The 24678-nt window shown below is 34.1% G+C and overlaps 1 protein-coding gene across 8 annotated transcripts in view; it reads right to left on the bottom strand.

The window, feature by feature from the left end:
- The window catches only part of heph (polypyrimidine tract-binding protein 1 heph), a 564267-nt gene that overhangs the window by 392431 nt on the left and 147158 nt on the right, over nt 1-24678 (bottom strand). For all 8 annotated transcript variants that reach the window (XM_075309406.1, XM_075308915.1, XM_075309123.1 and 5 more), the window contains one exon: nt 14675-14767. In XM_075309406.1, the coding sequence (XP_075165521.1) occupies nt 14675-14758 (84 nt within the window). In that variant the 5' untranslated portion in view covers nt 14759-14767. The remainder of the gene's footprint in view (nt 1-14674; nt 14768-24678) is intronic.

Genomic DNA, 24678 nt, shown 5'->3' with positions numbered 1-24678 from the left:
AAAATTTTAACAAAATTTTCTATACAAATAAAATTTTGAAGAAAAAAATCTACAGAAATAAAATTTTGACAAAATTTTCTATACAAATAAAATTTTGACAAAATTTTCTATAGAAATGAAATTATCTCAGATAGCTCTCATATAATATTTTTACACAACTTTTTTGACAAAATTTTCTATACCGATAAATTTTTGACAACATTTTCTATAGAAATAACATTTTGAAAAAAAAAAAAATTCTCTATAAATAAAATTTTGACAAAATTTTCTCTAGAAGTAAAATTTTGACACAATTTTTTGAAAAAAAAATCTATAGGAATAAAATTTTGACAAAATTTTCTATAGAAATAAAATTTTAACATTTTCTACAGAAATAAAATTTTGACAAAATTTACTATAAAAATAAAATTTTGACAAAATAAATTTTGAAAAAATTTCTACAGAAATAAAATTTTGAAAAAATTTTCTATAGCGATAAAATTTCTATAGAATTAAAAATTTGAAAAAAAAATCTCTAGAAATAAAATTTTAACACAATTTGCTAAAGAAATAAAATTTTGACACAATTTTCTAAAGAAATAAAATTTTGACACAATTTTCTATAGAAATAAAATTTTGATAAAATTTTCTGTAGAAATAAAATTTTGATAAAATTGTCTATAGAAATTCAAGTTTGAGAAAATTTTCTATAGAAATTCAATTTTGACAAAATTTTCTATTAAGATTAAATTGGATTCTAGTCCAATTGTCTCCTTATAGAATGCCCCATATGATTGTCCTCCCTTTGCAACATTCATTTGAACAAATAAAACAACAACAACCACCAAAATGAAAAAGCTAAATGTCTAGATTTAATGATTACATTTTGATTTCGTTTTCCTTCTTAGCTGCTTGTAATACAGGAAAAAGGAAAATCTGTTCGTTCTTTAGTTTTTCCTTTTTGGCCTTCTGTCTTCAAATCAGCACCAGCCCATATACAAGCACACACATACACACACAGTGGCACGCTTACGGGAGCCGGCCATAACAAAGACCAACTTCAATTTAATAATGCAAATTGGACAACTAACTGGTGCGTACTTCCACCCATCAACAGCTGTTGGTTTTTGGTCTACTCAACTAAGCGTGTTAGTAAGACCGGATGATCAAAATAAGACTGAGCAAAAAATCATCCGAAATGTTACAGGACAAAACGGAAATATTTAATTGTGATTTTTTTTGGGGGGGTTAATGAAATTTTCTTTTTAACTTTTGAATATGGGATTATATAAATGTGGATGATTAAGCTCATATTTATGAAATGTGGGTATATTGGGTAATCAAAATATTATTTTCTAAGTTTGCCACTAGATATCGTTGGTGGCATCCACAATACTACAACTCAGCAAAAACGAAAGCGTCGCCAAAAAAAGAAGCGATGAATTTAACATGGAATTGTCATAGGACGGATGGCCACCATTTCAACAGCCGTTGCAGTGAATTTGCATGACTTCTTTAAGTGTGATCCGAATTCAGTGTTTCGCATGTGATTAAAAAAAATTTGTGATATTTTTCAAATTAATATTTTTTATATTTTTTTTTATTTGTAATGCATTTTATCACTTTCCTGAAACGTTTGACTTGTTGTTCTCAAAAGATGTTCTCAAAAGATCGAATTTTTTTTAGAATTGATTTACCATTTTTTATATAAAATTTAAATAATTTTTACATTTTATTAATTCTTACTCTGTTTTTAGCCTATTTGAAACAAAACAAGTATATACAGCAGTAAGTTCGGCCGGGCCGAATCTTAAATACCCACCACCATGAACCATATATTAGAGTTTCCTTTGAAATTTCAGGAGGGCTTGAGGACTTGAGACACTTCCCGAACATAAATTTAAAAATTTCACCTATGAGGACTATATCAGATTCTGGAATTATAAGAACCATTTTTGTTTGAGTTTTAGAGGAATCATTAACATCACTTACAAGTGCAAGAAAATTATAAAATAACGTCTTGATTTGAAATCTTAAATCTGTAGATTTTCACCCGAGAAGTAAAATCTGGAAATTTTACATTGTGTTTCAAGCAATTTTCATGATCAGTGCGCCTTCTACACCCTCAAGAAGTGAAGTCGGTCTATATGGAGGCATTACCAAAAGGACCGATAAAAACTTAATCCGATACACGTTTTTGTGAGCGTAAAATACCAGAATATTTACAATTTCAGGCAAATCAGATAAAAACTACGGCTTCTAGAAACCCAAGGAGTTAAATCGGGAGATCCTTCTTATGGGGGCTATACTAAAATATGGACCGATACTCACCGTTTTCGGCACACCTCTTTATGACCCGAATATACCTCTAGATTTCCAATTTCTGGCAAATAGGATAAAAACTTCGGATTCTAGGAAGCCCAAGAAGTAAAATCGGGAAATCGGTCTATATGGGGGCTATACCGAAATATGGACCGATACTCACCATTTTCGGCACACCTCTTTATGGTCCTAAAATACTTCTAGATTTCCAATTTCAGACAAATTGAATAAAAACTGCGGTTTCTATAAGCCCAAGAAGTAAAATCGGGAGATCGGTCTATATGGGGGCTATACCAAAATATGGACCGATACTCACAATTTTTGGCACACGTATTTGTGGTCCTACAATACCTCTAGATTTCCAATTTCAGGTAAAGTGAATAAAAACTCCGGTTTCTATAAGCTCAAGACCCCAAATCGGGAGATCGTTTTATATGGGGACCATACCAAAACATGGAGCGATACTCACAATTTTTGGCACACATATTTGTTGTCCTATAATACCTCTAGATTTCCCATTTCAGGTAAATTGAATAAAAACTGCGGTTTCTATAAGCCCAAGAGGTAAAATCGGGAGATCGGTCTATATGGGGGCTATACCAAAACATGGACCGATACTCACCATTTTTGGCACACCTCTTTATAGTCATAAAATACCTCTAGATTTCAAATTTCAGGCAAATTTGATAAAAACTACGATTTCTATAAGCCCAAGACCCCAAATCGGGAGGTCGGTTTATATGGGGACTATATCAAAACCTGGACCGATATAGGCCATCTTCGAACTTGACCTGCCTGCACACAAAAGACGAGTTTGTGCAAAATTTCAGCACGATTGCTTCATTATTGAAGACTGTAGCGTGATTACAACAGACAGACAGACGGACATCGTTATATCGTCTTAGAATTTCTCCCTGATCAAGAATATATATACTTTATATAGTCGGAAATCGATATTTGGATGTGTTACAAACGGAATGACAAACTTATTATACCCCCGTCACCATTCTATGGTGGTGGGTATAAAAAGTTATATGTTTGCACTTAAAAATAATGTGCTAAAAATTTGAGTTCCGTCTGTTTCGTTCATGCACACAGATATTTCGTTAGCCTACTCAATAACTCCACTAATACGTCATGCCGTAGATAACCTCTAAAACTTATTGAGCCCAATTCAAAAAATTACTCTCTTCAGCAGATAATGTCCTTGGGAAGACTGACATTAATTTCATTACCTTAAGGAGTCAGCAAGCAAAAATCCAACGAATAAATTTTCAAAATTTCTCCTATTTTAAATTTCAAGTTCGTTTGTTTTATTTTACCAAAAAGTCGAATGGTTGACCTACGTAAAAGTCTAGAGGGGAGAAGAGCATTCAAGGATATATTATATACAATACAGAAAATAATTTCCATTAGTAATTAGCTATGATGTGCGAGATGGTGTTGTGGGTGAATCTAACATCAAATTTTCTCAACTTTACGTTTCATATTTACTCATTCATATAAATGACTCTGTCTGTATATATATATGTGTGTGTGTGTGTGTGTATAAATGTGCGTATGTATTTTAATGTGCACTATACTACTGTCAGAATGTCGAATCACACAAATATTTGCGTATGCAAAACATGCGTGTGTGGCACTGACTGACTTCCGCAACGTGGCTGCACTTGAAGTGACGATGATGTTACCAACCCTGTATTGTTGCTAATATTGGCAATGTTTTCTTGTTCGTTCATTCGTTATTCTGTCTGTCTGTCTGTCTGTCTGTCTTTCGGTATGACCGCTTTTTCGTGAGTCTGTCTGTCACAAGAATCCCACTTGAAAATAAGTACATATCAAGTGTTTTTGACTTAATTCCAGTGCGTGCTGAAGAAATAAAGGAAAATGGCACTAATGGGTGAACAGTGCTTGGAATGAAAAATATAAAATAAATGATATATGGGATATTCTATGTGATTTTAGAAGGGAAATGATGGAAAATTCCATCTTGAAAACATTAACACCTTAAAAATCGACACTTCAATAAAAACAAAAGTCGAATGTTTACTTTTAACAATTTTCAAAAAGTGGCATAACCAATTTCTCAAAATTTGGAAAAAGTGAAAAATTTTTCTATAGCAATAAAGTTTTGACAAAATTTTCCATAGAAATAAAATTTTTGAGAAAATTTTCTATAGAAATAAAATTTTTGAGAACATTTTCTATAGAAATAAAAATTTGTCAAAATTTTCCATAGAAATAACATTTTGACAACATTTTCTATAGAAACAAAATTTTGACAACATTTTCTACAGATGTAAATTTTGACAAAATGTTCGATATATATAAAATTTTGACAAACTTTTTTATAGAAATAAAATGTTGACAAATTTTTCTATAGAAATAAAATCTTGTGAAAATATTTTATAGAAATAAAAATTTTACAAAATTTTCCATAGAAATAAAATTTTGGCAAATTTTCTTTAGAAATAAAATTTTGACAAAATTTTCTATAGAAATAAAATTATGACAAAATTTTCTATAGAAATAAAATTATGACAAAATTTTCTATGGCAATGAAATTTTGAAAAAAATTTCTATAGAAATAAACATTTTGACAAAATTTTCTGTAGATATAAAATTTTAACAAATTTTTCTATTGAAATAAAATTATCGCGAAATTTTCCATAGAAATAAAATTTTTGAGAAAATTTTCTATAGAAATAAAATTTTTGAGAAAATTTTCTACAGAAATAAAAATTTTGACAACATTTTCTATAGAAATAAAATTTTCTATAGAAATACAATTTTTACAAAATTTTCTATAGAAATAAAATTTTGACAAAAATTTCTATAGAAATAAAATTTTGACAAATATATGTGTAGAAATAAAATTTTGACAACATTTTGTATAGAAACAAAATTTTGAAAAAAAAAATCTATAGAAATCAAATTGTGACATAAATTTTCTATAGAAATGTTGACAAAATTTTCTATAGAAATAAAATTTCAACAAAATTTTCTATAGAAATAAAATTTTGTCAAAATTTTCTATATAAATAAAATTTTGTCAAAATTTTCTATAGAAGTAAAATTTTGTCACAATTCTCTATAGAAATAAAATTTTGGCAAAATGTTCTATAGAAATAAAATTTTGACAAAATTTTCTACAGAAATAAAATTATGACAAAATTTTCTATAGAAATAAAATTTCGACAAAATTATCTATAGATATAACATTTTGACAAAATTTTCTATGGAAATAAAGTTTTGACAAAATTTTCTATAGAAATAAAATTTTGACAAAATTTTCTATAGAAATAAAAATCTTGACACAATTTTCTGTAGAAATACAATTTTGACAAAATTTTCTATAGAAATAAAATTATGACAAAATTTTCTATAGAAATAAAATTTTGACAAAATTTTCTTTAGAAATAAAATTTTGACAAAATTTTCTATAGAAATAAAATTTTGACAAAATTTTCTATAGAAATAAAATTTTGACAAAATTTTCTATAGAAATAAAATTTTGACAAAATTTGCTATGGAAAATTTTCTATAGAAATAAAATTATGACTAAATTTTCTATAAAAATAAAATGTTGACAAATTTTTCTATAGACAAATTTTCTTCACAAATAAAATTTTGACAAAATTTTCTATAGAAATAAAATTTGGACAAAATTTTCAAGATATAAAATTTTGACAAAATTTTCTATAGAAATAAAATGTTTACAAAATTTTCCATAGAAATAAAATTTTGACAATATTTCGTATAGAAATAAAATTTTGACAAAATTTTCTTTACAAATAAAATGTTCTTGAGAAATAAAATTTTGAAACAATTTTCTCTAGAAATAAAATTTTGACAAAATTTTCTTTAGAAATAAAATTTTGACAAAATTTACTTTAGAAATAAAATTTTAACAAAATTTTCTTTAGAAATAAAATTTTGACAAAATTTTCTATAGAAATAAAATTTCTCTCTAGAAATAAAATTTTGACAAAATTGACATTTTAACAAAATTTTCTTTACAAATAAAATGTTGACAAAATTTCCTATAGAAATAAAATTTTGAAAAACATTTTATCCATAGAAATAAAATTTTGAAAAACATTTTCTCTATAAAAATAAAATTTTGACAACATTTTCTTTGGAAATAAAATTTTGACAAAATTTTCTATAGAAACAAAAATTTGACAAAATTTTCGATAGATATAAATTTTTAACCAAATTTTTATAGAAATACAATTTTTACAAAATTTTCCATAGAATAAAATTTCGACAAAATTTTGTATAGAAATAAAATTTTGACAAAAATTTTCCATAGAAATAAAATTTCGACAAAATTTTCTATAGACATAACATTTTGACAAAATTTTCTATAGAAATAACATTTTGACAAAATTTTCTATAGAAATAACAATTTTGACAAAATTTTCTATAGAAATAAAATTTTAATACATTTTTCTATTGAAATAAAATGTTGACAAAATTTGCTATAGAAATAAAATTTTGACAAAATTTTCTATAAAAATGAAATTTTGACAAAATTTTCTATAGAAATAAAATTTTGACAAAATTTTCTATAGAAACAAAAATTTGACAAAATTTTCCATAGATAAAAATTTTTGACAAAATTTTTATAGAAATAAAATGTTGACAAAATTTTCTATAGAAATAAAATTGTGACAAAATTTTTTTATAGAAATAAAATTTTGCAAAATAAGATTTTTTGTTTGCAGGGCGCCATCTACAAAATTTTACGAGATTTCTACCAGTGTGCTCACTCAATACTGCACATAAACTATGGGGGAAACTCCCAAAACGCACACAAAACACAATGAGTAAATGATTAATAAACAAGCATGAAAAACAAGTTGGCATTTCGATATACTACAGACGATGCGACCGTACCGTAGTTGAAGACGACTACTATATGCAGGATGACTCGATGGCTGCTGAATGATGACATGTGCATATGGTTTACGATATTCAACGACGAATGCCGATGACGACTATTGCATCATGTACACGTGACAATATGCATGGCATACTTTTAGGCGTTACAACGATAATGCTGTGGGTGAACATTTCGTATACATTCAGAACCATGGCAAACATATAAGCATTCGTTTGAATTTTGATTCCCACCATGAAGTTAAACATTACTGATGGATTCAAAAGAGGCCGGTAAATCTACAAGAATTTGCTTCAGCATTAAATGAAGGTATGAATGTTACTTGCATATGTACTCCCCCCACCCCAGCACCAACTAAGAGCTTCAAGGAGCATGGCTGTTGTTTGTTTTAGCCCTTCAAGATTTTCATGATAACCTCTGCGCCGTTACCCCAGCCCCCGTAGTCATAATGAAAATATGTCCTAGGAGAATTATTTGCATATTTGCACAAAACTACATTCGCATATAGGAATGTATGTTGAACATATGAAATGATGATATGTGGTTGCCTCCTTAAAAGCCTGATATGAGAGGAGTTTGTGTGTTGCCTCAGCTAGCAAAGAATCTATTGGGAAGAAGCAAACGATGTCGACTATAAAACGGCACACAGAGCAATAATAAAAATAAATCTAACAATGGTATAGCATTTAGGGATGTCACGGTTGTTAGGGATAGCGATTTTGGTGAATGTTCCAAATTTGAAAAATTTTTGAACCAAAAATATATATACCAGTCTATAAAGTCTTAAGAGGTAATTGAATATTACTCCTTTCCATCATTGCTTATATAAAATCCGAGTTATTTTTGTTTAAATGTTTCGGGTAAGCTTGAAAACGTCTCAACCGATTTACAGAGCATGTACAGGGTGACCCTGTTGCCAAAATAGGGTATCTAAATTTTTTTCGCCACATTACTTTTCGCTAGGTTAACCTTAAAAAATCTATGATTTACTTCACCCATAAAAAAACATGATGCCGTTTTAAAACGTTGAAACGTGCACGTTGTGGTGTCAAACGGAGAACAGACGATGTAAATCTGACAACGATAATATGACACCATGCGTTTTTTCGTGAACGTTTCCGTTTCATTTTGTTACCATCCGTTCACGATTTTAGAATGTTTTTTTTTTCTGAAGAATCGGTTTCGGCTTCGGCATTCGACCAAAAAGAACCGCTTCGGTCGAATTCTATTATGAAGTTAATATGGGCGAACTGATGTTTTAATATTTGGACGGGCAGGAGTACCTCCCCCTTGTCCCATATTTCCTGGAGTTTTCAGGGAATGTTGAGGGCGACATCTATACTAGAGGTCTGCACAATTCCATTTGTAAATGCAGAGTACACGTGTACTTGCTACATGAGTACATCTATTTGAGAGAGTCGCAAAACAATTGGTACACATTTTAATGAACATCAAAAGCCACGAGTAACTTCTTGTTGCTACTCTGATGTCTTCACTACCAACAAACACATATTCCTCTTTCTCTCTTATTGAAGTGTACTCAGATTGATCACGTCGAGTATGTTGCGAGAACAAAACTTCATAGAGTACCCCATGTACCACGTGAAGTTTCAGAAATACAAGAAAACAGTTACTCTCCATAATATATGTTTTCGGATTGATATAAAGAACGGAAAACGTTAAGGTAAGTGTGTGACTTACATAAATATATGAAATATGTGACATACATACATATCTATGATTAATAATAATGGAAAGTTTTGCTTCGCACATAGCTAAGCAATACTTGTGGTACCACGTGAAGTGAAGAGAATCCATGTTGTACTTTTTCTCAAGTACTTACATTTTTATTGTTCCTTTTTTTCGGAACACATATTGTTTCGGATAAGTACTTGGTGGTATTTGACAAGCAAGCGTTCTCTTCACTTCACTACTTGCGCTCTGAGAGAAAGACAGTGTATGTACTATATTCGACAGCGAATTGCATACATGTAGTGAAAAGTTATTCGATGCAGACCTCTAATCTATACAAAGATCTGCTTTAATTTGTTGATATTTGAATGGGGAGGGAGACACCCTCCTATTTGCCCGATTTTTTTAGCATATTGAAAAAAGCAAACATTCTCTCATTTACTTGAATTTTACAAAGGACGTCGGAGGAAGTTATGAAATAAAAATGGCTTGAAAAATTTCAGATTTTCTTGAAATTCCCCTAATGGGAACTCGGTACGTAATTTAATGATATTTGCATAGGCTTTTTGCCAGACATTTTTATGTACACAGAAAAAAATATCACCAAAATATTTTTAGTTAAAAAGTTGATTGAAGTTGAAATTTTTTTAATCAAACTAAACAATAGAGACAATTAAAAAAATTAATGCAAATTTTTATAGTTTTAATTAAAATATTAATTATACTAATTAGCATTTTAATTAATTAAAATATAGTTATAAATTTTATTCGGTTATAATTAGTTTCATACTATTCAATGGTCTATTAAATTTGGACTCACATCTAAAAAAAATAGGGGAAAAAGTATAAACTCGTAAAATTGCAAACTTGTAAAATTACCAAAAAAGGATGAATAATTGATTGCTGTAATTAAAAATTTAATTGAGTTTCGCATCCAAAATCAATTAAAAATTAAAAAGTTAATTAAAAATGCTGAAAGAAATCAATTAATTTTTTAATCAAACCTAGTTTTTATTTATAATTAATTCTGTGATTGATAGTTTTATTTTCGTGATTGAAAAAAAAATTCAATAAAAAATTTATTGAATCCATTAATTTCGACAGTGAATCACAAACGTTTTTACTGTGTAAAACAATTTTAAATTTAAATGAAATTAATAGGCAGCGTGGGGGTACTTCATGCTTTAATGATTTAATTTTGGTCTTATATGCTAATTTCCTAAGGAAATGTCAATGCTGGATATAGGCAGAATGCAAAGGAATAACGCGAAGGTAAAGTGACATGGATGGCTGGCCTGCGCCCGGGCTTTGAAACTTTTCCTATGGACAGAATCCCAAGTGGTATAACGCGAACGCAAAGTGAAATGGGTGGCAGGCCTGCGGCCTGATATTGAGTCTTATTCTTAGGACAGAATCCAAAGTGATCTAACACGAAAGTAGTAACATGGGTGATGCGTCTTCGGCCGGGGTTATAGACTCTCTCCTATGGGCAGAATCCAAACTGGGCTAACGCGAAGATAAAGTGAAATGGGTGGCCGACCTGTGCTCGGAGTTTGAGACTTACTCTTAGGAAAGAATCCAAAGTGATCTAACGCGAAAGTAGTAACATGGATGATGGGCCTTCGACCGGGGTTATAGACTCTCTCCTATGGGCAGAATCCAAGCTGGGCTAACGCGAAGATAAAGTAAAATGGGTGGCAGGCCTGCGGACTGATTTTGAGATTTCCTCTTATGGATAGAATCCAAAGTGATCTAACGCGAAAGTAGTAACATGGGTGATGGGCCTTCGGCCGGGGGTATAGACCCTCTCCTATGGGCAGTATCCAAATTGGGCTAACGCGAAGGTAAAGTGAAATGGGTGGCCGGCCTGCGGTCGTAGTTTGAGACTTTCTCCTATGGATAGAATCCAAAGTGATCTCGCGCGAAAGTAGTAACATGGGTGGAGGTCATTCGGCCGGGGTTTGATAATTTTTCCTATGGACAGAATCCAAAGTGAGCTTAGATGAGTAGTGACATGGGCGATCGGCCTTCGGTCGGAGTTTGAAAGTTTCTCTTATAGACAGAATCCAAAGTGAGCTAATGCGAGAGTAGTTACATCGTTATTTTTCAAGACCCGGGTACTTCAGGGCCAGAAATGGGAAACTTTTGCAGTACGAGGGCAGTTCGGAAACTTCTTAGCCTTGGCTGACCTGCGCCCGGGCTTTGAAACATTTCCTATGGACATAATCCCAAGTGGTATAACGCGAAGACCAAATGAAATGGGTGGCAGGCCTGCGGCCTGATTTTGAGATTTACTCTTATGGATAGAATCCAAAGTGATCTAACGCGAAAGTAGTAACTTGGGTGATGGGCCTTCGGCCGGGGTTATAGACTCTCTCCTATGAGCAGTATCCAAACTGGGCTAACGCGAAGGCAAAGTGAAATGGGATGTCGGCCTGCGGTCGGAGTTTGAGACTTACTCCTATGGATAGAATCCAAAGTGATCTGACGCGAAAGTAGTGACATGGGTGGAGGTCATTCGGCCGGAATTTGATAACTTTTCTTATGGACAGAATCCAAAGTGAGCTTAGATGAAAGTAGTGACATGGGTGATCGGCCTTCGGTCGGAGTTTGAAAGTTTCTCTTATAGACATAATCCAAAGTGAGCTAATACGAGAGTAGCGACATTGGTAATTGGCCTTCGGCCGGGGTTATAGACTCTCTCCTATGGGCAGAATCCAAACTGGGCTAACGCGAAGGTAAAGTGAAATGGGTGGCCGGCCTGTGGTCGGAGTTTGAGACTTACTCTTATGGATAGAATCGAAAGTGATCTAACGCGAAAGTAGTGACATGAGTTATCGGCCTTCGGCCGGAATTATAGACTGTCTCCTATGGGCAGAATCCAAACTGGGCTAACGCGAAGGTAAAGTGAAATGGGTGGCCGGCCTGCGGTCGGAGTTTGGGACTTACTCTTATGGATAGAATCCAAAGTGATCTAACACGAAATTAGTGACATGGGTGGAGGTCAGTCGCCCGGATTTTGATCATTTTTCCTATGGACAGAATCCAAAGTGAGCTTAGATGAAGGTAGTGACATGGGTGATCGGCCTTCGGTCGGAGTTTGAAAGTTTCTCCTATAGACAGAATCCAAAGTGGGCTAATGCGAGAGTAGTGACATCGTTATTTCTCAAGACCCGGGTACTTCCGGGCCAGAAATGGGAAATTTTTGCAGTACGAGGGCAGTTCGGAAACTTCTTAGCCCAGCACAAAAAGCGCGGTATAAACAGAAAAAAGTTAAGTGTTTTGGAAACTTGGCTGGCCTGCGCCCGGGCTTTGAAACATTTCCTATGGACAGAATCCCAAGTGGTATAACGCGAAGACCAAATGAAATGGGTGGCAGACCAGCGGCCTGATTTTGAGACTTACTCTTATGGATAGAATCCAAAATGATCTAACGCGAAAGTAGTGACATGGGTAATGGGCCTTCGGCCGCGGTTATAGACTCTTTCCTATGGGCAGAATCCAAACTGGGCTAACGCGAAGGTAAAGTGAAATGGGTTGCCGGCCTCCGGTCGGAGTTTGAGACTTTCTCCTATGGATAGAATCCAAAGTGATCTAACGCGAAAGTAGTAACATGGGTGGAGGTCAGTCGGCCGGGGTTTGATAATTTTTCCTATGGACAGAATCCAATGTGAGCCAAGATGAAAGAAGTAACATGGGTGAACGGCCTTCGGTCGGAGTTTGAAAGATTCTCCTATAGACAGAATCCAAAGTGGGCTAATGCGAAAGTAGTGACATGGTTATTTCTCAAGACCCGGGTACTTCCGGGGCAAAATGTTTACTTTGTTAGAATCAGAACACCGAACTACGTAACATACTTGAAATTTAAGCGATTTGGTGAGGTGCCAGTAAAGTGCACTTAAACTGTACTCAGGAACAGACATTTACGGCCATTTTCATGTAGCTCCGTTAGGCTTTAACTCCCAGTTAACAGACAGAAAAATGGTAATATCTTCTCTCCGTTTAACTTTAACTGAAAAATTTTTGGCAGTTAAGTTCCTAACCGGCATATGAAATATATAGGCACGATGACAGATATGTCTACAGTGCGGTTTAAAAGTTCGTTAGCTAACGTAGCACTAACGGAGGTTCATGAAAATGGGGGTTAATGTGTTTTACTAAAAGCTTCATATTGTTCCCATAAGTTTGGATTCATTTTCACATAGTCTTTCAAATCTAAAGTGAAAATAAACCCCAAAATGAGGGTCAATTTCCATGCCTCAGTTATATTTTGTTGGGACTCATTTTCATGGGGCTCATATTCATTATAAAGTTACGTCCCACATTTTTGGCCCCGTTTCATTTTGAAGTTTGGGGCTAATTTTCTTGGGTCCATATTCATGCCGCCCCAGGTTTAACATTGTGTCAATTTCAAGGCGACAAATACGTTTATTCCTTTTGTTTTGAATTCCTATAATGGCATCCCTAACAACCACAACAAACGCCAAAATATAAACAAACAAACAAAAAAACAATAGCAATGACTACTATGTGACTAAAAACAACATCAACGATGGAAAGTGATGCTAAGACTAAAAGCTTTTTGCATAAATTTGACACTTTAAAAGGATTGCTCTTCGCCATCGCCGTCGTTCTAAGACCTTCAAATCGAAAACGCAAGGAAAATAACTTGAAATGAAAGTGAATGTTATTGCCCAAAAGTACGAATGTTGTACCAATACCTCTCTCCAGTGTGGCAGCAACACGCTGCAGATGAATAATAAAAGCAGCAGCAACAATATAAACTTAACAGCAACAAAATAAACAATAAACAAACCAAACATCCAAGACAACAACAAAAAAATGGGAAAATCGGAATAGAAGAAACTGTGAAGAATGATGGGAGTGATGTACGAATGTAAACAAAAAACTTTGCAATTTCTGTGTCAACACACTTTGTGGTTCATCCTTCCCAATTTTCACTTGCAATTGCCAGCTCACAAACAAAAGTCAAGCATCGAACCGTATTCCAAATTGCAAACAATGAAAATACCAACAATGTTTTGTTGGATTTTTTCGTTAAGGGAAATTTCCAACCTAACCAAGACCATCAGAACCCACCCATAGTCTAAAGACGTTCAATGCGCTGAATGTCATTGTTGCATTTAATCAGGAAGTTGTCTTTGAGTTTTTTTTTTTTTTTTGAAAACTTTTTAACGACAAAATACCATTAACACCAATAAAGCACTTAGAGCTGACAAACATTTTTTTCTATGCAATGCGATGACATTAAGAAGTTTGATGTTAGAGAAAAACACAGTGGGTTAGTTGGATATATTTGGGGATACAATGATCTCAAATTGCATTAACTTAAAAGACACCACACCAAGATGGTCAGAAGGATAGATCCTTTAAAATGCGTAAAAACTACAGACCGAAAGACGGACATCGTTAGGTTAGGAATAGTGGTAGCCCATTGGTCCAGGCTCACTTCGACTACTTAGTCCATTGTGATACCACACATGGTGAACTTCTCTCTTATCAAGGAGTACTGTCCAATTCAATGTTTGTGTCAATGACAAGGCATCTGTTTTTATAGCCGAGTCAATAAGAGAAGCTTTTGAAAGACTCGAAAATGTCAGCAACTCTCTGCCCTCAGAGACGGGATAATTCGCCGCTGAAAAATGTTTGCTGTTTGATCGAAACAAAGATTGCACCCATGAGCCTTTGGATACAAGGCGGGAACTGTGGCTCCCGGGGTATATCCCAGCAATTTATATGCTAAAAGTTACTTACCTTAACTCCAATATGTACGGGCGAGAAATCACTGTGTATCTTTGGAATTATGGATAATGACATAGGAAGGGGACACGACATCATGGTCGCCACCTGAAAAGAAAAAAAATACATCTGTAATATTGTACACTGAAAAAACAACATGTCCGGTTCCAAAGATTTTGTCTTTACTTTAAAAATTTTGGTATTGATTCCGAACCAAAGAAGGGGAGAATACAAGTTAGGATACTTTTAAGACACAATTCTGTTTTAAATTTGAGTTTCGTGTACTTGCTTCTAGGAAGCAAATTTTAATTTTTCGCTTTTTCAGCTTTTTTTTTCTTCATATGCTACCCAAGTCTTTTAAAAAGTAGTCAACGACAACTTTATTTTCCCAATTAAGACTCGACTTCCAGTAGAAACTATGCTATGTTTCAAGTAAAAAACGTCTTTAAAAAAATGTTTTGAAAAACATGTCCTATATTTGAAAGATTTTTTTGCTTTGTAGTAGAGATGCAAACAGACAACAAATTTAAAGACAATTTCCTTAAATTTATAGAATTTTTCTGAATTAGTTAGTTGAATCTTTATTATTTATAAATTCATCTGTATAATTCAATGTTAAAAAAATTTAATTGATATAATACTTTAAATAAAGATTTTACGGCTATGACTTAACGTCGTCAGCCTGAGTACTTGTAACGTGTAATGTGTTGATTAAAGAACATATTATTCAAAAAGAAATAAAAAACAAAAAATTATGCAAACTCTCTGATAATCAAGTCACGGTATCGTAAAGCTGCTTTAAGATATCCAATAAGATTTCTCCAGTCTTCCACTTCTCTTCCATCTAGTATACTTATGATAGTATCCTCATTTAAGAGGTTCCTCCTAAAGTAGAGCATCCTAATCTCACTTAAAATGGGACAAACACCAAGGAAATGTTGCAGTGTTTCTTTCCGATTCATATTGCATAATGTGCACTGATCGTTGCCATTTGGATTAGGGATGTACGGATTTGCGTTAAGAAGTATTAGATCACATCTGGCCTTAATTATCCATGAAATGTCGTCTACGGTGTAACTTCCCCCAAAATAAAGATGACTTCTGGAGTAATCTAGGTATCTATATATTCTCATGGTGCTTTGTTGCGCTCTTTGTATTGACATACTTCTGTTTTTCATAATCATATGTTCGACCAGGTTTGCCATCATAGTATTCCAAGAATTCAAACTCATATTCTCGTTGATTAGGGACATATCAAGCTGATCAATGATAGTATTTATTTGATTTGCCCAAAAATAAATTCTTTTGTATTACTTTCCTTGTTAACTGGTGGGGTAATCGTTCTGCCGTGTATTTGAATTTCGTTCTCATAATATATTTGAGATGCATTTGCATCATATATACACACAAAAAAATTTCACGAAAATTTTTCCAATTAAAATTTTAATTGAGGCTTAAAAAATACTCAATTAAAAATTTAATTGATTCAACAAATTTTTTAATTGAAACAAAAATCAATCACAAAAATAATAGTATCAATTAATTTTTTAATTGGATCAATTAACTTTTTAATTGAGCTTCAATTAATTTTTTAATTGATACTATCATTTCTGTGATTGAAGACACTTCAATTAAAAATTAATTGGATCAATACATTCGTGATTGAATCAGAAAAAAAATTTTTTGTGTGTATATGGCCTTCCTCAAGTCCAGTCTACAAGGCTACTGCATAATTAGTGGCAGATTCTAGCAATCGTAGTAATTTCTTTATAAAGAATCGCTGTAGCTTATCAACCTCATCATAATAACTGAAACCCCAGACTTGTGCACCATAAGATTGAATCGATCTACATACTGCTTTGAATAGATTCCATTTTTGTTCTAGCGATATGCTCGATTTTCCAAGAAAAATTTTCCATGTCATGTTTATTGCATATTTTGCTTGTAGGTTTCTGGCTTCGATATGTTTAGTAAAATTCATTTGGGGTGTCAGTATGACACCTAAGTAGTTATATTCTGACACTATTTCAATTTAGTTTAGAGTCCACTTCTCTTGACTCGATAATCGGCCATCGTTTCTGAAAACCATTATTTTCGACTTAGACAAATTTACAACTAAATTCCACTTATTGCAATAGCTTTCTAAGTTATTTATCATTGATTGGAGAACATCCTTATCCTCTGCCAATATTACAATATCGTCTGCATAAAGCAATATTTTAACTCTAATTTCTTCAATGGCTACACCACCTCCCAGGATATCATGTAAATCATTAATGTATAGAGTAAACAATAAAGGCGATAGTAGGCAACCTTGCTTTACTCCGCTATTCGTATTAAAATACTCCGAATGTTCATCTCCCGTCCAAACTGCTGATTCTGTTTTTTGATATACACTCTCAATAATTTTTACCATTTTATACGAAATTCCTAGCTCATACAGCTTGTATATCATAAGATTTCTTGACACAGTATCAAATGCCGCCTTGAAATCTACAAAAAAGGCATATATCTTCCTCTTCTGCGCAAGTTTAATTTTTATAATCGTCGCAAGATTATAAATGTTGTCAATGGTTGAATATTGTTGTCTGAACCCAGCTTGGTATTCAATAAGTACTCTCCTCTCTTCTGCCCATGAACACAAACGATCATTCAATATTCCAATGAATATCTTCGCTATAGAGTTCATAAATGATATTCCTCTGTAATTGGATACCTCGTTCATATTTCCTTTTTTATGTATGGGAAAAATAATCGTTTTAATAAATGCTTTATCTATGCTCCCACTGGCATACATTTTATCATAAGCTTTAGCCAACTCAGCTAGAAACTCTTCAGAAGCATTTACAAAGAACTCGTAAGGTATTTTTCTGAATTATTAAAGTCAAGTTGACTTTAGCCCAAACATTTTTTCTTTCATGTTTTGATACCCATTTTTAAGTGAAATCGCTTAATTATAAGGACAATACGACTTCATTGAAAAGTTTATCGACTTTTGGACAAGGAAAAAAACTTTATATTAGATAAATGCGTCTTCTATACTAAGCAAAATTTGCATTCGTATTTTAAAGACATGAAATCTTTGACCTCACGACAATATTTTTTTTCAGTGAAGGATACAATAACACCTCAAAAATTCAGTGATGACCATTGATTTTGTTCTTTACTTTAAATTCATTTTTTCTTCTATGAGAGGGTGTAATATCGTGAGTTGTAGTTGCCATAAAAAGTACACCAGGGCATTCAATTTTCCTGGTATTAACAACGCTTTGTGGAAATCTCAAACTGTAAATTATAATTTAGTTCAATTTTCACACGTGGTAGTTCATTCTTGCTATAAAACATTTTACTTTTTATACACTAAACCACATAGTGGTCAGGGTATAATAAGTTTGATCTGGCAAAAAATGTGCCTACCAGAAATATTGATTTTAGACCCCATAAAATATATACCGATCGACTCAGAATAACCTGCTGAGTCGATCTAGCGCTGGGTGTCCGTCCGTCCGTCTGTCCATGTATTTGTTGTTCACAGGATTCGGATCGCAATTATTAACCGATTTTGATGAAATTTGGTACAGGGAGTTTTATGGGCACAAGGACGAACGCTTTTGCATTTGGAAGAAATCGGATCAAATTTAGATATAGCTCCCATATATATGTATCGCCCGATTTTGGCAAATGATGTTACGTTGCGCTTTTTTAGAAACGGATCGTCACAAAATTTGGCAACAAATAAGCCTTTTCATCGCTCTTCAAGTCTGCACAATTTAATCCAAATCGGTTCAGATTTAGATATAGCTCTTATATATATGTATCGCCCTATTTTCCCAAATTTGGCCACAAAACCCTTATTTATCAACCGATATTACTCAAAGTTGGCTAAATGTAATCTTCTATAGCACTAACTATATGTGCAAAAAATCATGGAAATCGGTTCAGATTTAGCTATAGCTCCCATATATATGTACCGCCCTATTTTTCTAAATTTGACTATAAAACCCTTATTTATCAACCGATAGTACTTAAAGTTGGCCAAATGTAATCTTCTATAGCACTAACTGTATGTGCAAAATTTCATCGAAATCGGTTCAGATTGAGATATAGCTCTCATGTATATGTATAGCCCGATTTTCCCAAATTTGGCCATAGAACCCTTATTTATTAACCAATCTAGTCTTCTATAGTACTAGCGGTATGTGCAAAATTTCATCGAAATCGGTTCGGATGTAGATATAGTTCCCGATCTAGTCCTCTATAGTACTAGCGGTATGTGCAAAATTTCGTCGAAATCGGTTCGGATGTAGATATAGCTCCCATATATGTATCGCCCGATTTTGAAAAATTTGCCCCTAATAACCTCATGTTTGACCATAGAGGCCTCATTTCTTAACTGATATTACTCAAATTGTACACAAGGTAACCTTTTGTGGTATTAATCAAACCCGCAAAATATTATGCAATTTGGTTCAGATTTACATATAGCTCCCATATATATGACTCGCTTAATTTTCCCAAATTTGGCCATAATACTCTTATGTACTAGCCGATCGTATTTATATGTACTTGTAGCTCTTACATGCTCGATTTTTACAAATTTGAATTTTTTACCCACACTAATTAAGCGATTTTCTCTTTTTATACCCTCCACCATAGGATGGGGGTATATTAACTTTGTCATTCCGTTTGTAACACATCGAAATATTGCTCTAAGACCCCATAAAGTATATATATTCTGGGTCGTGGTGAAATTCTGAGTCGATCTAAGCATGTCCGTCCGTCTGTCCGTCTGTCCGGCTGTCCGTCCGTCTGTGGAAATCACGCTAGCTTCCGAACGAAACTAGCTATCGACTTGAAACTTGGCACAAGTAGTTGTTATTGATGTAGGTCGGATGGTATTGAAAATGGGCCATATCGGCCCACGTTTATGTATAGCCCCCATATAAACCGATCCCCAAATTTGGCTTGCGGAGCCTTCCGGAGCAGCAAAATTCATCCGATCCGGTTGAAATTTGGTACGTGGTCCAAGTATACGGTCTCTAACAACCATGCAAAAACTGGTCCATATCGGTCCATAATTATATATAGCCCCCATATAAACCGATCCCCAGATTTGACCTCCGGAGCCTCTTGGAGGGGCAAAATTCATCCGATCCGGTTGAAATTTGGTACCTGATGTTAGTATACGGTCTCTAACAACCATGCAAAAATTGGTCCATATCGGTCCATAAATATATATAGCTCCCATATAAACCGATCCCCAGATTTGACCTCCGGAGCCTCTTGGAGGAGCAAACTTCATCCTACCCGATTGAAATTTGGTACGTGGTGTAAGTATATGGTCTCTAACAACCATGCAAAAACTGGTCCATATCGGTCCATAATTATATATAGCTCCCATATAAACCGATCCCCAGATTTGACCTCCGGAGCCTCTTGGAGGGGCAAAATTCATCCGATCCGTTTGAAATTGGGTACCTGATGTTAGTATACGGTCTCTAACAAGCATGCAAAAATTGGTCCATATCGGTCCATAATTATATATAGCTCCCATATAAACCGATCCCCAGATTTGAACTCTGGAGCCTCTTGGATGAGCAAAATTCATCCGATCCAATTGAAATTTAGTACGTGGTGTTAGTATATGGTCTCTAACAACCATGCAAAAACTGGTCCATATCGGTCCATAATTATATATAGCTCCCATATAAACCGATCCCCAGATTTGACCTCCGGAGCCTCTTGGAGGGGCAAAATTCATCCGATCCGTTTGAAATTGGGTACCTGATGTTAGTATACGGTCTCTAACAAGCATGCAAAAATTGGTCCATATCGGTCCATAATTATATATAGCTCCCATATAAACCGATCCCCAGATTTGAACTCTGGAGCCTCTTGGATGAGCAAAATTCATCCGATCCAATTGAAATTTAGTACGTGGTGTTAGTATATGGTCTCTAACAAGCATGCAAAAATTGGTCCATATCGGTCCATAATTATATATAGCTCCCATATAAACCGATCCCCAGATTTGACCTCCGGAGCCTCTTGGAGGAGCAAAAGTCATCCGATGCGGTTGAAATTTGGTACATTTCGTTAGTATATGGCCTCTAACAGCCATGTAAAAATTGTCAAATTTCATTACTATAGAAAGTCTTGTCAAAATTTCATTTCTATAGAAAGTTTTGTAAAAATTTTATTTCTATAGCAATGTTTGTCAACATTTTATTTCCATAGAAAATTTTGTCAAAATTTTATTTCTATAGAAAATTTTGTAAAAAATTTATTTCTGTAGAAAATTTTGTCAACATTTTATTTCTATAGACAATTTTGTCAACATTTTATTTCTATAGAACATTTTGTCAACATTTTATTTCTATAGAAAATTTTGTCAACATTTTATTTCTATAGAAAATTTTGTCAAAATTTTATTGCTATAGAAAATTTTGTCAACATTTTACTTCCATAGAAAATTTTGTCAACATTTTATTTCTATAGAAAATTTTGTCAAGTTTTTATTTCTATAGAAAATTTTGTCAAAATTTTATTTCTATAGAAAATTTTGTCCAACTGAATTATATGCGTATTTAATCGGCCTTCTTTTTTTTGTTTAATATATACCCCTTATGGACTAACTTACAATTTAGAAGACAGTGTTAAAAAGTTTTACGATACCTTGCCATCGGCAAGTGTTATCGCAACCCAAGTAATTCGATTGTGGATGACAGCCTTTAGTAGAAGTTCCTACGCAATCCATGGTGGAGGGTACATAAGATTCGGCCTGGCCGAACTTACGGCCGTATATACTTGTTTAATATTGAGCTCAATATTAGTGGCATACTAACCCCGTAGGTGCAATATCAACTACAGCCAGTGTTGCTAGAAGTAGGGGAAATTTCCTATATGTAGTTTTTTCTCATATTTAGCGTCTTGTAGGTCGTAGGCCCACAATGTATGGACATTTTCACTCACCACAATTTGTAATAATTTTTACATATTGGTGGCTCAGAGGAGGATATTAGAAGCCGGCAAGGCTTGATATTTAACAATGTGTGATAACAACAGTTACCACTCGTGCCAAAAAAAAAAACTAACAAAATTTAAAGATTACCACAAATCTACCAAACAAATATTTCTATAGAAATTTTTGTCTAAACTTTATTCCTGTAGAAAATTTTGTCAACATTTTATTTCTATAGAACATTTTGTCAAAATTGTATTTCTATAGAAATTGTTTTCAAAATTTTATTTCTATAAAAAATTTTCTCAAAATTTTATTTCTATGGAATTTTTTCTCAAAATTTTATTTCTATAGAAAAATTTCTCAAAAAAAAAAAAAAATTTCCAAAATTTTATTTCTATAGAGATTTAACAAAAAAAAAATACTGTTTTTGGTAGAATTCTACCAACTGTGGCAACCGTTGTGGTAATACAAATTTATTTTCTATATTATATACGTTGCATTTTCATGTTTTAAGATAATAAAGTACTTAGAACCATTTTTGTTTTGTAAAATTTGTTTAAATTTAACGAAAATATTGTACGGAAAATTGTTTGGGAATGTAGGGAATTTTTTTTTTTTTTGTCTTTGTAGGGTAATCCTAACATTTTCCCTGGCAACACTGAATATGAGCTATAGTCAGATTGAGACAAAGCACCCATGCGGTTTATCTCCCAGACCTATATCAATGTTACCCCACAAATGCTTATGATTACTAATTCAGTAAGGGTGGTGTAGGGCATGATATAGTCGGCCCCGCCCGACTTTCTACTTTACTTACTTGTTTCTGTGTAATAATGATTCTTTTGAAGTTCAATTTTAAATGTAACGGAAAGGTCGGAAGGACAGCGCCATCTATTGTCATGGAGAGGCAATGACCAATTGGGGAGACAGCTGTTAATGACAGCAGGTGTGGGCGACCGCAGCTGTAAAACGTATGGCTGTACAATTGGTTGGAGATCGACCGGAAGATAAGACCAAATTTAAGATCAAGCTGAATAACTCTCAGCCTCAAATAAAATTAACTAAACTTCTAACGAAGATTACCGACTCAGTGTAGTTTCAACAGCGAAATATAATCTTCGTACGACAAACTCCTTCTCCCTTTGACTGCGAAGTATAATCTTCGTCAGAAAAACTCCTTCCTCTCCGTGTATGCGAAATCTTCGTTGGGCAAACTCCTTTCCTCGCGCCTGCGAAATATAATCTTCGTCAGACAAACTTCTCCTCCCTTTGCCGGCGAACTATAATCTTCGTCAGACAAACTCCTTCACCCGCAACTGCGAAGTATAATCTTCGTCCGACAAACCTTCACCCACACCTACGAAATATAATCTTCATTGGACAAAATCCTTTTCTCGCATCAGCGAAGATTGTAATCTTCATCAAACATACTCCTTCCCCGGCACCTGCGTAGTATAATCTTCACCAAGAAACTCCTTCCGCTACCCGTATGCGAAGTATAATCTTCGTCAGGCAAATTCCTTCCCCTCCGCGTTTATGAAGTTTGCAAAATTTTATTTTTTTTTTCGTCAGGCAAACTCCTTCCCCTCCACGTATGCGAAATAAAATCTTCGTCAGACAACTTCCTTCCCCGCGCCAGCGTAGCATAATCTTAATCAGTCAAACCCCTTACCCACCGCATCTGCGTAGTATAATCTTTGTTGGACAAACTCCTTCCCCTACCCCTATGCAAAGTATAATCTTCGTCAGACAAACTTCTTAACCTCCGCGTATGCGAAGTTTGACGCAATTTTTTCGTCAGACAAACTCCTTCCCCTCCGCGTCTGTGAAAAATAATGTTCGTCGGACAAGCTCATTTCCCCAGGTCTCTGCGAAGCATAATCTTCGTCAGGCAAACTCGTTTCCCCGCACTTGCGAAGTAAATTCTTCGTCACTCTAGCGTTCCCGTGCACGATCTCAGATACCCTCCTTATCTACTCTGGCTTATAGTGTCGAAAGCATGTCATTACAATTAAAGCTTCAATGCGGGCAACGGGTGTAAATTGCCACTAAAGGACCTATTGCAGGGCTGGTACCAACGCTCCTTGGATCTACACATTTACTGAAATACAATCATCGGAATAATCTATTATTCAATATACTGCAAAAATTTCACATTTCTGGTGCGAATCGGATGCTCAAAATGAAACAATTTTCTAAGAGTTTGTCCCAGACTGGTTCATGTGGACCTGTCTATAGGGTGACCCTACTAAATTGTCCCAGAACTTGACCTTTTGTATGGGTCCAAGTCTTGTCATAAATTCTAAATTTCCCCCTTAATGACAAACCCAAGTTAAAGTAATCAGTAACCGTTCCATACGTATTGACCAGAACTAGGACTGGTCAATACACACAACGAGTCCTTTATCGGTCCTATCGGTCATGCATACCCAGTAGAGTTAATATTCGAAGGTTATCCTGTTTGGGAGCTATATCAAAAATTTTACCATCGCTGGTAAGTGGAATGTGTATTTCTAACAAGAATCCCAAAATACGCCACTTTAATCCCCAACGACTATCGGCATATCTGGGGTGTAATTTAAAATGTATTATAATTCATTAATGGTACACTGAGAAAAATAATGTCGTAAGCCCAAAGATGCTTCGGCTAGAGTTTAAGACTTTTTCCTATGGACAGAGTCCAATGTGGACTATTGCGATCCCAAAGGTATAGAAGTTTTAAGACCTTCTCCTATGGACAGAGTCCAAAGTGAGCTAATGAACTTGGTTGGCATTCGGCCGGAATATTAGACTTTCTTCCATGGGCATATTCCAAAGTGATTCGGTCGGAGTTTAGGACTTTCTACTGTGGACATAGTCTGAACTGGGCTATCACGATTCCAAAGCAAACCGGCCTTCGGCTGTGGTTTAAAACGTTTTCCTATGGACAAGCTCTAAAGCGATTCCAAACCACTAAAAGTGGACGGTCTTCGGCCTTAGTTTAAGACTTTCTCCTATGGGCGGGGTCCAACGTGAGCTATCGCGATTCCAAAGCTATAAGAGTGGCCGGCCTTCG

The sequence above is a fragment of the Haematobia irritans genome, chromosome 1, assembly GCF_050003625.1.
Source record: "Haematobia irritans isolate KBUSLIRL chromosome 1, ASM5000362v1, whole genome shotgun sequence".
Lineage (NCBI taxonomy): Eukaryota > Metazoa > Arthropoda > Insecta > Diptera > Muscidae > Haematobia > Haematobia irritans.
This window is presented reverse-complemented; position numbering and strand designations above follow the sequence as displayed.